The 14,957-nt window shown below is 43.7% G+C and overlaps 3 protein-coding genes across 4 annotated transcripts in view; 1 reads left to right on the top strand and 2 right to left on the bottom strand.

Moving 5' to 3' along the window:
• Positions 1-1,683: 1,683 nt before the first annotated feature.
• On the bottom strand, positions 1,684-7,409 carry LOC119180791 (uncharacterized). The gene is made up of 4 exons (XM_037431927.2): positions 6,921-7,409; positions 4,898-5,008; positions 3,904-4,082; positions 1,684-1,945 (listed from the first exon to the last, which is right to left on the bottom strand). The coding sequence occupies exons 1-4, from the start codon at positions 7,285-7,287 to the stop codon at positions 1,865-1,867; spliced, it is 738 nt and encodes a 245-aa protein (XP_037287824.1). The 5' UTR covers positions 7,288-7,409; the 3' UTR covers positions 1,684-1,864.
• LOC119181908 (nucleoredoxin-like protein 2) overlaps positions 7,057-14,957 on the top strand; it is a 26,512-nt gene continuing 18,611 nt past the window's right edge. For both annotated transcript variants that reach the window (XM_075874935.1, XM_075874934.1), the window contains exon 1: positions 7,057-7,191. The gene's annotated coding sequence lies outside the window, so the exon portion shown is untranslated. The remainder of the gene's footprint in view (positions 7,192-14,957) is intronic.
• Positions 10,284-14,957, bottom strand: part of LOC119180792 (uncharacterized) — a 6,347-nt gene continuing 1,673 nt past the window's right edge. Inside the window, exons 2-4 of the mRNA XM_037431928.2 lie at positions 13,852-13,968; positions 11,634-11,809; positions 10,284-10,689 (exon numbers count right to left, since the gene is read on the bottom strand). Coding sequence (XP_037287825.1) covers positions 10,609-10,689; positions 11,634-11,809; positions 13,852-13,968 — 374 coding nt within the window. The 3' untranslated portion in view covers positions 10,284-10,608. The remainder of the gene's footprint in view (positions 10,690-11,633; positions 11,810-13,851; positions 13,969-14,957) is intronic.

The following is a 14,957-nucleotide window of genomic DNA, read 5'->3' as shown; positions in this document are numbered from 1 at the left end:
GCTTCATTGACGATATTTTTCTTGTCTGGACACACGATGAAGCAGGTCTGCTTGGTTTCATTCAAAAGTTTAATAATTTCCATCCGTCTATTAAGTTCTCGCACCAATTTTCGCGCACTTCTGTAAATTTTCTCGATGTCACAGTCACCATTTCCGGAGGACAACTTGCTACGAAGCTGTTCCGCAAGCCTACTGACCGACATCAACTCCTGCATTTTCAGAGTAGCCACCCCCGGCATTGCAAAACAGGAATTCCCTATAGCCAGGCTCACCGCTTTAAACGGTTGTGCTCTGACCGTACAGATTTCATTGAAAATTGTAATAGGCTCAAAAGTTCTCTAGTAAAAAGAAAATACCCGGAAAAACTAATAGACGATGCCATAACTCGAGCTGACCAACTCAACCGCACCGAGATTCTGAAAGGAAAGGACGGGAACGATAGCTCTGCTCAAACTAACCTTGTTCTGACATTTTCATCATCAGCTCCTAAGGTATCTGCTATATTGAAACGGCACCACAACATCTTAACCGAAAGTGATAATCTCAAAAAAATTTTTTCTGTTCCGCCTCGTGTTGTTTACCGACGGTCAAAAAACCTTCACGACATGTTAACGTCATCTAAAATTGGTACCCGTAAAGAGAGTGGCTGTGCACCTTGTAACAAACCACGGTGCAAAGTGTGTGCGCACATGCAAACCACGCAAAACGCCGCGAGCACGTCTTCGGACTTTAAATTAAAGATTCGTGGTAGCTTCGACTGCGACACTTATAATGCCGTATACATGTTGGAATGTAGTGCCTGTTTGAAACAATATATTGGTCATACTGAAACTCCATTCAGAATACGCTTTAATAACCACAAATCCCATGTAAATATATTCCCTCATCTACCGCTATCACGACACGTTCGCATGCCGGGCCACTCTTTCGATCAAATGAAAGCGACCATTCTTGAATCTGGTTTCCGCTCAAACCATGATCGTGAACTCCGGGAATCATACCTGATATTCAAGTTCAATACTGTAGCAGATGGTATCAATGAGGATGCAGGCACATTGACGTGTCTTCCTTCCACGTGAGCTTATTGGTCAACAATATAACAAGTGTACGCTAGTCTGCTTCTTTATCAGAGAGTGCGCTGTGCTGATAATGTATACAGAAACAGCGATTCTTATATATATATAATAGAATTATTTATCATCGGCAACGCGTATATCTTACACGCGAACCATTATTGTAAGAAAAGAGCTTTGACATCCGTAATGTCGCGATGCACACGTGTATCCCGCAAAGCCGTATCAGCTGCCAATGACTTACAAATGGTGACATCACACAGTGCTGTATAGATATATATTTTTGATCACTGAAAACCGTTTTTGTGCTGATACAGATGAGCCTTGTTCGTTACACAAGAGCATGTGTGTTTTTTTGGGGGGGTCTCGAATATAGACATATATAAGCGCGCGAATTTTATGCCCTGTATTCCCAGACGAAGACCGGTCCCACGGTCGAAACGTCGGACTAAACTGTGCTGAAACGTTCGTTGTGTGTGAATTACTCCTTTTTCTACATCAGAGCCTGCGTGATACTTCCTATAATCCCTTATATATATATATATATATATATATATATATATATATATATATATATATATATATATATCATTGCTTTACTGTTTATGCGTGAACCAACAAACAAGTCTTTTTATTATTCTATTCACGTACATATGTGAGTAATATGCAGTAGTGACCTCTGGCGTGATATTGATGGTCAACCCTAGTAAAATTGCTGGTAGTATTTTGCAAAACTGTTAAATAATTTGCGAACCCGATAGCAAAGTCGTAATGACAAGTGGTATTTTCGTTCACTCGACGATGAGCTTGGTCTGGCCGCACGCGAACAAAGCCTGGTAGGTGCCGACTTGAACCCAATAGGTAGCCTCCTCCTGTAGTGATGAAATATATACACAATATTTCCAGTTAGTTACCTAATTTAGGTGCGATGATTTTAGCTCAAATATATTTGGATATAAATGTGTTTATTTAATATGAAATAGGTAAATGTACCACATTCCCTTAAGCTGATAATGTGTGGAAATCAGCGCAAGCGCCAGTAGAGGAGAGAAGAGAGGACACGAGCGCTGATTATGCTTCAGAAAGCTGGTTAAGAATAGAAAGACATTTAAAAGAATGCTGAGCGAAATGGACTTCTCAAATACATTAAAACTTAACCGCAATAATTTTTCGTTGGGCAAGTCTTTTCGCTATATACATCACTCACTTTAATGACCATATATAATAAAGTCGATAAACACACTGAGATGAAAGGTTATTAACAGCAGATTGAAATAGCCCCTGTGGAAACAGTGTTTTCTTCTGCCCATGGTATGACTTACTTGATGCTCACGGCGTGCTGAGGTTCACGGTGTGCTGCGGCCCGAGACCAGGGTGCGAGATTACATACAGCTGCATTGCGTCAAATGCCGCTGCCCCATGCGTCTAGTGATTGCGCCGTTTTTCTGTATCTGGCAGCCATCCGCGCAAGTTTGGCTTGGAAGGTTAAACTCACATGCTCCTCGCAACGTGTCCCTGTGCCTGACCGCCGGCCTGGCTTGGCCCAGGCAGGAGAACAGCCAGCCAGCTACGGTTTTTGGCCGTAGTTATTTGAATGTTAAAGTTTGATGACTTTGCATGCCATGGTTGTTCCGTTTCGATTGGTTGTGGTGCGTTGCCTATGCTTTTAAGCGTGTTCGTTGTAAAGCAACTATTCGATTGATATGTGGGGTTTAACGTCCCAAAACTACCGTATGATTATGAGAGATGCCGTAGTGGAGGGCTCCGGAAATTTCGACCACCTGTGGTTCTTTAACGTGCACCCTAATCTGAGCACACGGGCCTACATCATTTCCGCCTCCATCGGAAATGCAGCCGCTGCAGCCGGGATTTGATCCCGCGATCTGCGGGTCAGCAGCCGAGTACCTTAGCCACTAGACCACCGCAGTGGGGCTAAAACAACTATTTCCTAAATATGAAAGGGAGGGTATAAGAAGGAAGCTTGCGATAGGAAATCCGTAAACTGGGGTCTCGTGCCCTAGCCGACAAGTCCACTTGTCGAGGCGTCGGCTCGGGCACGCAATCTCTGTTTATGAATTTTATCAATTCAAACACTGCGAGCATATCAATTGCTTCGTCAAAACGGCAAATTCGCTGCAGTCGTCTTCGTTCTGTGGTCGTTAACGATATACAATATACACAGAAAAGTGGTAACCCGGCCACGCCGTGTGGTATGCTTTAGAGTGCTGATTGTTTCATACTTTTGTTTTAGCGGTGTTTTACTGTATTGGGTTTCCTAAATATTTGCCACGCGTGTTTTATTTTAATGCGTTGAGATATCACTCGCGAACAGGAGCAATGCTCGGTGCAGATCGTGCCGCAATGCTTCACTGAGAAACTTCAAAATCTTCACGATTGTCTGACATAATTCTAGTGACAATGTGCGCAGGACGCGAATCCAGTTTAGTTGAGAGACTACGCGACCACGAGTGATAACATCGGAATCCTCGATGGTACATGTATTATAGCGAACGCAGTTTGTCGCTTCGCAGATCATCGACGACCGACGCTCTGTTCGCCGCTGTCAGCGGCGTATCACTTGTAGTATGACTTTTCGTTTTTGGGCACGTCCAAATGAGAAGTTGAGTCTTTTCCACACCGATTGCTGTTATTGTCGACGCCAGAACTGCGTGATAGTGTATTGTTACATAAAAGTAATTAGGGCAGCAAACAGAACCCAATATCGTTTTTTTCCCATTTTTTATGTAGGACTTCTGCTGTTGACCAATAATTTTATGTATGACATTCGTTCGCGAAACTGCCCCGATTGAGCTTTGAAGCTTACACTTACAGGAGCGAAAGTGCTGAAGCCGAGGCGGAAGTTGTAACTTCCGCGGAAGAGCTCTCCCTTGGTCACGTTGCAAGGGAAGTCCCGGAAGTGGCAGCTGACCGTCTGTCCAATCTGGACCAGCGTGGCGTTGGACTGCTGGTGGACGCTGGTGCTTAGCATGACGACACTCGCGTCGGCGGCTGCGAATGTGAGTTCAGCGTTCGACTATTCCCTGTATACTGTTGCTCACCCTTGTGCACTTAGAAAATAACACGATTGTATTTATCACATGATTGAGCCGACCTGCGTAACGTATTGTCAGGAGCCAAGAGTTCGCAGTACAGCTTTTTGCTGAACATTGCAAAGAAACATCTGGCACTGTCATCTGAAGCACCGTCGGAATGTTCATTCCGAAAGCGATGCAACGACAATAATTAATAATTGTTGGGATTTAAGGTCACAAAACTACGATACGGTTATGAGAGACGCCGTAGTAGAGGGCTCCGAAAATTTCGATCGCCTAGGGTTCTTTAACATGCACCTTAATTTAAGAACATGGGCCTCAGGCATTTTCGTCTCCATCGAAAATGCGGCCGCCGCAGCCGGGATTCGATACAGCGACCTTCGAATTAGAAGTCGAGCGCGTTAATAACTACACCACCGCGGCGGGGCAGTGATACAATGACAAGAAAAAAGATTATTTTATGTTTATGTTCTGCAATACTTGTTCGCCAGACTGCTATGATTCGCTGCACACAATTAGCAACACACCCCTTCATCCCCTTGTCCTGTGTTTTATGCATTACCAACATGCCCAACTTCATAATGTTAGCCAGGCCGCTTCCTTCAAACAAACTTACAAACGAACAAGCAAACAAGCAAAATATACGCATGTGGCTTATAATCTGATTGGCTTACACTAGCCTCAGTCCATTCTTTCTTGCTTAGTGTTTATAAAATGGTGCACAGACATCTATATTCCTATCACAAAATGTTTCCAGTGCGCTACACTCACTAGCTTGTGCGAAGAAGGTGACGTTGTAGGTTTCCCCTCTCGTGATCACACAGGGCTCACTGTCACAAGGAGAGATGGTGAAGTTCTGGAATCCAGGAGCGCCATTTCCTCCTAGCAGAAATTTCGGAAGGCACAAATGAGTGAAGGATGACATGTTAGTTTAGCGGAAACGCGCGAGGTGGAGGAAGGTTCAGGAAGGGGGAGTATTCAAGCATGTGAAGTATGTTTCACCATGCTCCCTGGTCATGACGGTGGATTTAGTTGAAGACTCACGCTACAAAAATGTTGATCACGTCGTAAAAAATAAAAAAAAATGAAGCTAGTTGGCAGTAGCGTTGCCAGGAGGGGGCACACCATACGTGTGACCCTTTTCACCCCAACCCGCTCCCCCGAAGTTTTTTTCTTCCATGGTCTATACAAAGCAAAAAAATAAGACTCGTCCTACAATCGCCCTACCCCAACTTTGCCCCCACGCCCCCCCCCCCCTCTCTCTCTCTCTCTGCTTTGCCAGATGCCCATTTTTTTTTTCTTACGCCTCTGCATGTGGGAGACAGATAATATTCAAGTGTGAAGTAGCGCACAGACACAAAAGGAGGAAAACCTCTTGACTGTGGTTGTCGTGCTGATCCAATATTTGATTCTCTTGTGTCGTGTTTCTGTTATGAAGTAGCACGAGAAAGACTACTTCTTTTGATGTATACCACATTCTGCTCGTTTGGATAGGCTGTCAAAGGGCTATAGAATCTGCGACAGCATCTCCGAGCGTATTATGGCTATCTTCGAAACGCCCAATGGCCATGTCCTCTCTTCCTTAGAATAATGTAGCACCTCATTTGACGAGCACAAGACAGACGTACATTACAGGACGGGCGCTTACTTCAACTATTTTTATTGATCATCATGATTAGCGCACAAAAAGCAAGCAAAAAACACAAGAAAGTGCGCAACACATATTTCTGTTGTTAGTTGGTGCTTGTGTCGTGTACTTTCATGAGTTTTCTTTTTGTCCTTTTTGTGCGCTGATCGTGATGAGTATGTTCCAACTAGCCCAATTAGCTACTTCAGTTTTTATTGAAATCACGTGCATTGCATTCTACAGCAATAAAATGGAACGAACGCATGCGCTATCATAGGCGAATAGAACAACGTAAGACTTGTGCAACCAATTTTTTTCTTTTGGTATTTCATATTCACCGGCTCGCAAGGGTACCGATCTGGTGCTGACGCACGCGTCACTTTTCTTTGTGATAAAAATACTTCTGATAGTACGTGAGATAATCTGCCATTTCTTCTTCTTAGGATATTTTTTTTTCTCAAACCGTGGCTCACGTTTTCTGCAAGCGCTGCGAGAGGCGGGTAATACTAGAACGACGCCAACTATTCGCCTAACGCTCGTTCATGTTCCTTAGCGCGCTGGTTGATGCAGTGCCCAGTTTGACTAGCGTAAGTTCTGCCACTGTTAAAGAGGGATCTCGTTGACTAACGGCCATGGCACACAGCCTTGGTGTGTTACGTTCTACAGCCAGGAATCAACTGGTTGGTGCAGCACACTTTGGGGCGAGTTTTCGCTAATCTATGAGACGCCGAGAAGACGATCGGGACATTGTACTTGCTTCCAACCCTTTTTAGATTGTGGGTGACCCTAAGCATGTAGGATATATAACAATCAGTTTGGCGTCCTTATGTTCTTGTCTACGCGGCTTTTTCGGTCTCCCCATCAATTTCTGCGTTTGTGACTCCGTAATAGCTGCTAAACGTGGTCAGGGAACTCAGATTACAGTCTGGACGAAATTCATGATGTCATTGAGACTTGTACGAGAACTTTATAGTGGTGTCGCTACCCGCGCTTTTTGTTTTTGGCCATTTTCTATCCTACCAAGCGTCATCTCGCTGTGAGCGTGCTGTTTTTGGCACCGCGAAAGAGCAATATGCTAAAACGAGAAAAGTCAGTCTTCTGTTAATATCGTTCATTGTGACTCGAGAATTGCCGCACCCACGCGCAAAGAATAAGCAACGTACTTACGAGAACATGCCTCCATAGAAACCAGGCTCTGCGCTGCGCAAGCAGCGACCAACAGCGGGAGTGCCCATAGAAACGTCACTACGCGTTGCATGCTACTCGTCCGTGCTCTCGACGCAGACCCGTGTTCGAATGAGACGAGCCTTCTCTGGCCTAACCATCCGCTACGAACTCGGTTACGCTGGCCAGTGAGTTCGCGGTGTTGTCGACGTCTCCGCTGACCATTGGTGTGGACACAGCCGCTGCCTCCATTCCTGCCCGTGCTATACAATCGGTGAGTAAGCCAAGGTGCATGGAAGCACCATTTCCAACCATTGTGTACGACTTCGACTGTGGCGGCCGGTATTTGATTTTCCTTGCCGTGGAACATCTGTTACAACAGATCAAGGTTACTTTTTGTGCCCGACTACGGACAAAGTGTGGTGAGGAATACACACACAAAAAGCTAGAACAGTTGCCGCCGAGTTAAATGTTAAAATATACCCGGCACGCACTATTTCAAGCATCCTCGGTCAAGCTATATATAAAAAAGAAACGGATAATCTACACAAAACAAAATTACCGTGGTGCGCGCGTGTGTGTATCGTGTTTCATCTGAAAAATACCAGCATCGGTTTGCTTAAACCAAGCTATAAGCAGCTTTACTGTGGTACTTTTTGTGACTGCGTAAAAATTTTTATTGGTGCTATTCACAGCTGTTTTCAGATTCACCTTAAAGTTTACGTTGCCATTTTAAGCGTAACGACTGTATTGATGACTTACATCCTAGCCATCCCGTGGCATGAAATTATGCAGACCATGGTTAGTGTCACCTATCTTTCTAGCATAACAAAACCAACGGGACCCTCAAATCACTCAAGTCAGTATTAAATTTTCAAACTATGTTTGTTGTATAGCTGAACCGACGTCGCAAGGGTTATTTCTCAGTATAATATAAAAGTGCACACGTATAAGTCCGTGCAGCACAAACACATGTTCGTTCCACAAAAACATGCCTGTGCAATATTGTCATAGAAGAACTGTTTTCAATGTTATTATTTGATACTGAAAAATAACCTCCGAGTTGTCAGTTCAGGTATGCAGTAAATATTTAGGAAAATGTAATGCTGACTTCTCTGATATCGGTTTAGTCATGCCTAGCATATGGGTGACGCTAACCATGGTCTTCATAAATTGACGCCGTGACTTAGCCAGAAAGTCAGCCATTCGTATATTCATGGTGCTAAAAATTGGCAACCTAAATTTTATGTGATTTTCGAATGCTTTCAGAATATGCTGAATAGCACAAATGAAAGCATTTGCAAAGTCATGAAAAGGCCTGCAGTTAAGGATGCATGCCTTGATTATACCATATATGGGTGCATGAATTAACAGAAACTATATGCGGAAAATTGTTCAAAATAGTATTCAGAACAGTGATGTGCGTACAACAAAATAGTTACTGGAGCTATGACGCAAGTATACTAATTAGATCAGTAAATTTTGTGGCTCAAATTGAACGCGGACGATGGCTTTAAAAATGTCTTTCGGAAGCCCAATTGGAACGTGTTGCAAGGTGTGTGGATGCTACCCAAAGTTTACTGAAGCAATGTTTATTGGCGCATAAGAAAAGACGGAGATAAAAGTAATATAGGCGTATTACATAAAACAAAAGGGCGACGCCTCTGTCGACACGGCTTCAATATCACTTCATGATAAATAGATTAGGTGTCTCAGCAACACATCCCGGTTCCTCGGTTGTCCAGAAACTGTGATGCGCGTGCACATCAGCATGTGGTTCGTCAGTACTATAAATTCTTTCCACAGTTGAATAAAATGACTTGGAAGTTGGCACCCGGCCTGTTCTTTTGGACCTCGTTCAGTTCGCGCCAAAGGTTTCCCTGTTATGAACCAGTGCCAACTATAGCTAAAACCAGGATTCAGCTAGTACTAAATAAGCGGCACGCTGCTGTGTATACAACCCAGCGAACAAAAATTAAAAGCTGTTCCACATATTTTAAGTTTATCTGTGACTTATGTTAAACTTTAGCGGAACCTTTTCTTTTTTTCAAAACGTGTAAACATGTTCTGCTTTCCCGCTGGAACTTTCGTGGAATTAGATTAAGAGCTTATAAAGGCCGCTCTTCCAGCTGTTGTAATGACTGTGCGTCGTGTTCCATGCAAGCCTGGCTTTTTTTTCAGTTTTATCATTTTTTTTTGTCTTCGTTCCGGGCGCAAGCAGCTGTGCAACGTCAGTTTTACCGTTGTATGCCGCAGCGCTGTGTTCGTGACATTTATATGCGCAGGCACCGTATAGGAGCGGCTGGTGTCTGTCAGTGTTTGTTAGCTCTTCATAAAGTGTAGATGTAGGCAAGCAATAGACGTCCGTTTTCCAAACCACTGACTGTATCACATCAGAGAATATTCGTCACTAGAAAAGCAGAGAAGTGTCCAAGTTTTACCTTTGTGAAGTCAAACATGCCGTGCGTTGAAAATTCCCGCTCGAAGGAATTCCCAACGCTCCGTATTTCAGACTAATTGAATCCTGTAAACTTCCTCCCGTAATTCAAACAAACAGTTTTCCGACAACTTCATTGTACAAATTAAAAAAATGCGTGTAGCGCCATATACAAGCCTCGCCGCGGTGGTCTAGCGGCTAAGGTACTCGGCTGCTGACCCGTAGGTCGCGGGATCGAATTCCGGCTGCGGCGGCTGCATTTCCGATAGAAGCATAAATGTTGTAGGCCCGTGTGCTCAGATTTGGGTGCACATTAAAGAACCCCAGGTGGTCGAAATTATCGTAGCCCTCCACTACGGCGTCTCTCATAATCATATGGTGGTTTTGGGACGTTAAACCCCACATATCAATCAGCGCCATATACAATCAATTCTTCATGCCACGCTATCTGGGAACTTCGCTAAGTTGGAAAACCATTTTTTCCCCTGAAAATTGGCACGAACATTAAGCAGTGTTTCAAATCGTTTTTTTTTTCATTATAATGGGAATTGTTCTTGTGATAAGTGCCCTGTTACTGTTTTAAGATATTTTTTTTCTTTCTTGTGAAAGCTAAATGAAGTTTTTCCCAGTCCAGTCTTATCAAAATGTAATTTTATCCGTGCTTTTTTTTTCTAGCACTTGGAGTGTTACGTTTTAGTTCCCTAAAGTTCTGGCGCGGAGTTTCTCAAAGGTAATCTTTCTTTTATCGTGTCAAACAAGCATTTCGTTTTCTGCAAGATGGCTACGGGTTGCACGATTTTCGTGTAGAGTTAATATTTTTTTATCTTGAGTTGTCTGTATCCTTTCATTAGTTTTCCACTGCATTGCCCTCCTGCGTGGTCTAACATGTTGGCTTGCAGTACGAATAATCAAATAAATAATTACGTAAATAAAATTTTGCTATGTTTATTTCTTCAGACATTGCCACATCAAGTGAGCGTTCATAAGCGAGTGCACACATGCTTTATTAAATTTGCAGTATCAAAATTTTCGATAGCTGGCTGGATTTAAAAGCGATGTTAAAGGCGATCAAGCGTTAGTATCAAGCGATGGTCTCTGGTCGATTCCGCCGTCGCGTCATGATGGAGGAAAGCAGTGGCGTAAGCATCGTCCTGAGACAAAAAGAATCGGGCAGCAGCCTCCTCCTGTAACTGTGGCCAAGTCATTTCACGTTTTTTTTTTATTTATTTGAAGAGAAACTTGTCTTCAGCATGGTCACTCCACGATCAGATTGGAGACTCCGCATGCGAAAGTTCTCTTGCCGTGGCCTACTCCAAGCTTGTAGGTGAGGTTGCCCTGATGAAGAAAAGGCGTAATGATGCGGCTCAGTCTAATAAGAACTAACAGATAATCATGCAAGGAAGGTCGCGTTGCAATTTATTACTTTGGGACCCTCGTCTGTATATTTATATTTTGTAGCAAACCTTTCTTCGTAATAACAAAGTCTGATTGATTGATTGATTGATTGATTGATTGATTGATTGATTGAAGTACGAGGAATGTTATTAGTAGCCATTGTAATGTAAATTTGAAGAAAGATTCGTTACCAATTTAATAGATGGATGGAATAATGCCTTGAATTATTGGGCAGGTGCCATCGCGTAATGAGATCACGTGATACGTTATGACAGCAGCAGAAATAAGTCCGCTCTTGCTGTCATGGCTACTAAGGCGCTGACTAAAATTGCAGGTTTAAAGGCACATCATCATCATCAGCCTGACTACACCCACTGCAAGGCAAAGGCCTCTCCCATGTTCCACCAATAAACCCAACCTTGTATACGTTATGCTGCCACGTTATACTTGCGAACTTTTTATTATCATCGGCCCACATAAAGTCGTCTCCCCTTCCCGCGTTGACCTTTTCTTGGAATACCATCAGTTATCCTTAATGACCAGAGGTTATCCCACGTACGCGCTACGTGCCCCGCGCATGTCTTCTTAATTTCAACTGTGATACCCTAAACACACGTCTATTCCTTGACACACTCTTCTCTCTTCCCTTCTTTTAAGGTTACATCTACGATTTTCCTTTCCATTTCTCACGGCGACGTCCTCAATTTAAGCTGAACACGCTTGGTATAAGCCTCCAGGTTTCTGCTCTGTAATTATTGGTAACTAGAAGCTGATATATGCCTTCCCCCTGAGGTATATAAAAGCATACTGCAGATCCACAGCCGCAATAGTCTATAGCTTCTCCCATTGTCAAACAGATCTCGTCACTGCGACCGGAGACTTACCGGAGCAAATGCGCCAAGTATTCGGAGAGTCACCGAACCTCGGAACACCTCTCCCTTGGTCACGTTACAGGGAACATCGATGTAGTAGCAGCTTATCGAGCGCGCGGACTGGATGTTGATCGTATCGGTTTGCTGCTGCTCCGAATCCGACACCATCAGGTAGTCTGCGTCGTCAGCTGCATTGCCATGGCGTGATTATATGGCTGTTCAGTGCAAGTCATGGCAGCAAATACGTGACGAGATAACAAAATATCAAGAAGCAGATCAAGAGGCCAATGAATGTATAAGGAACGTTAACTGTATTGTTTTGAGTGTTTCGTAGTAATTGTGGTATCGGCATGTGAAGTAAGTAAAGGGGACGAAAAGACAACTTGTCGTTGGCAGGGACCGAACTTGTGACCGCATATACCTTCTTTGGCTTCTCTATTTGCTGCTTTTCATCGGGGCTGTGTCATAGATGAACCAGCGTTCCGAAAATTCCCTTCTTTCATTCATAGCGATAGTTTCGCACCGGAAGGGTTGATGCATGCATATGGTATGCAAAAGCTCGTTTGTACGTGCTGCGGCGTGTGAGCACGTGGTGTTTTGACGCAGTGTCATGCCCTCTCCCGGATCTTTGTAACAATCTAACTCTGCTTTTACTTGAAATTCTTGCGGGGGTCGATTCGAGAGGGGAAAAAATTAGGGGACCCTAAAGCTTCGCCTTTAGGAGTTGAACGCGATAGCGACATCCTATTCGTAGTGCGTACTTCGAACATTTAGTGCATGAAACCTTTTCGAATATGCTATATATGCACCCGCTACGTGGCCTTAAGGGAATAGGCGCCTTAGCGTGTGTGCCTTTTGCAGTGAAGCACCGGCTTTCAACCACGGATACGTTATATTCTGACGCCCATTGGCAATGAACGCTTTACCACGCATTATTACTGCAATATTTTATGTTGCATTGTGAAGCATATATACAGGGCACGTGTGTTTGTGAAGCATGAAAGCTACTTTCACTGGGTTTCCGAGCAGAGGAAGTTCGTTTCACTGTTTTCACAAGCAGAGGCGAGGCCGCGTTGTAGAACGTCCACTTACCACGCAAACGACCCGGGTTCGATTCCAACTCTGACCGCAACAACCCTAATTCGGTCACTCTGGCCCAGGATTCTCAATTTGCAGCGTTCTCGATTTTTTTTCCGTCACGCATAAGATGATTACCGTTTAAAACAAACGACGCCGACGCTGTAATTTCTGCGAAACGAGCTCTTTACCGCTATCGCGTTAACAAAGTCCTGCAATGACACTATACTCGATAGTTACATAGAAAGATATTGCCGGGCCCCTTTAACGCGCAAGCTCTGAGAAAGTTAATTTTCAAAAAAAAATTAACTAAAGTAGACTGTTGACAGCAATGAAAAAAAAGTAATCAGGCTAGCTCTAAACAGTAGCTTGAACTTACTAAAAATGTGGAACAATTATTTTTGGTTATTTCAAACTGTCTACTCAAAAAAAAAAACTTGTGCTTTATGATTTTTTGCATTCATTTAAAAATTATCCTTAAAGAGTTCTTTGCTGCACCATAGAGCTTGACACTTTGCAAACAGCAACCAATGTTACTACGACTTTTTGACTTGATTCTATGGTGAAATGAACGACGGCACACAAGAAAGATACACACGCAACACGCTGGCTTTTTCCTCGCTCATGTTTCTGCATTTATTTCACAAAGAAAGAATAAAATTAATTGTTCAAAGCTACTGCTTTGTTGTGTGCGCATCCTTATTTTGTACCGTCATTAGTAGCTCTATATAATCTACAGTCATCCTTTACCGACACGCTCAGTCTTGAACCTTATAAAACTTTTCGTGCACTTATTTCTATGCTTCTGCGCTATGTTATACTGATTAGGTTTTAGCATTGTTGAGGCACTGAAAAATTTCATGTCTATAAAGAAGTTTTCTGTAGCGCAAGTAACCTAGCAGGAAACGATCAAGAAAATGACATTGTCTTTATTATCGCTTTCTACTAGCTCAACAGGTGCCACTACGGGACTCTCAATTCCACATGTACATACAAACCGCAAAAGCCACGGCGTTGTATAAAAGGGATCAATAATTTAGCTAGAAAAGAATAGCCGTAAGCAATTGTGATTCGCGATTCTACTAACGTAACATATTGCACCTACATGATGTACACATTCACAGCTGCCTTCCTTGTGCTCTGCGATACTCACTCGCTTCCGCGTAGAAGGTGACGTTGTATTTCTCGCCTTTGTTGATCACGCACGGATCCTTGTCACAAGGGGAAAGGGTGATGTTCTTGAAGCCAGGAATACTTTCTTTTGCGGAAGCTAGAAAAACAAAAGAATTAAGCAAAATGTTCTAGAAAGAAGTCAAGTTTTGACGGTTGGTACGTATCGCAGAAACGAACAGAGGCCAAGACGACGGTTGTATACGAGCACTCTTCATGTCGTGGGGAATAGTTTAGATACCCGGGCCGTAGGATACTGTCGCACGGTGGCATCCTATGCCGTCGTCGTCGCTTGGGGTTACGCAGGTAAAGCCGTGTGTGGCATATCATAAGATATATTTTGAGCATGGGTGTACGCCGTGGTGTTGTAGCGGTTACGAAGACCGACTGCTGACCCAAAGGTCGCGGGCTCGAACCCTGCCGCGGCATCTCGAAGGAGGTGAGCCTGAGGATCGTGTACATATCGATATAAGTTGAAGAACACCATATATGGTCGAAATTTCCAGAGACTTCCACTACGGAATGCGGTAATATCATTTCGTTGAACCCCATATTATATTACTATTTAAGAGGGTGGTAAAATGAGTGAAGCTGAGGAGGGGCGATGTAAAAGAGAAGGGGGAAAAAAAGGAGGAATGAGGTCAGCAGCTGCTGCCATCTTGTGTCACTGCTTGGTGTTATGCTGGCAAAGCCACGTGTAGCATAGGTATTGATTGATGCGTGTGGGGTTTAACGCCCCAAAACCACCATATGATTATGAGACGCCGTTGTAGAGGGCACCGGAAATTTCGACCACCTGGTGTTCTTTAACGTGCATCCAAATCTGAGCACACGGGCCTGCAACATTTCCGCCTCCATTGAAAATGCAGCCGCCGCAGCCGGGATTCGATCCTGCGACCTGCGGGTCAGCAGCCGAGTACCTTAGCCACTAGACCACCGCGGTCTAGTGGCTAATAGCATAGCCATGTATAGGCTTTTTTTTTTTTGTGTGTGACACCTGGGTGCCGCAATCTTCACCTGTTAAGTCGATGTTTTCTTCTTCTTGAATATCGTGCCGTAAATTATTCTTTGCATGAAACATAGTATGCA

The sequence above is a fragment of the Rhipicephalus microplus genome, chromosome 10 (genome assembly GCF_043290135.1).
Source record: "Rhipicephalus microplus isolate Deutch F79 chromosome 10, USDA_Rmic, whole genome shotgun sequence".
NCBI classification, from domain to species: Eukaryota; Metazoa; Arthropoda; class Arachnida; order Ixodida; family Ixodidae; genus Rhipicephalus; species Rhipicephalus microplus.
This window is presented reverse-complemented; position numbering and strand designations above follow the sequence as displayed.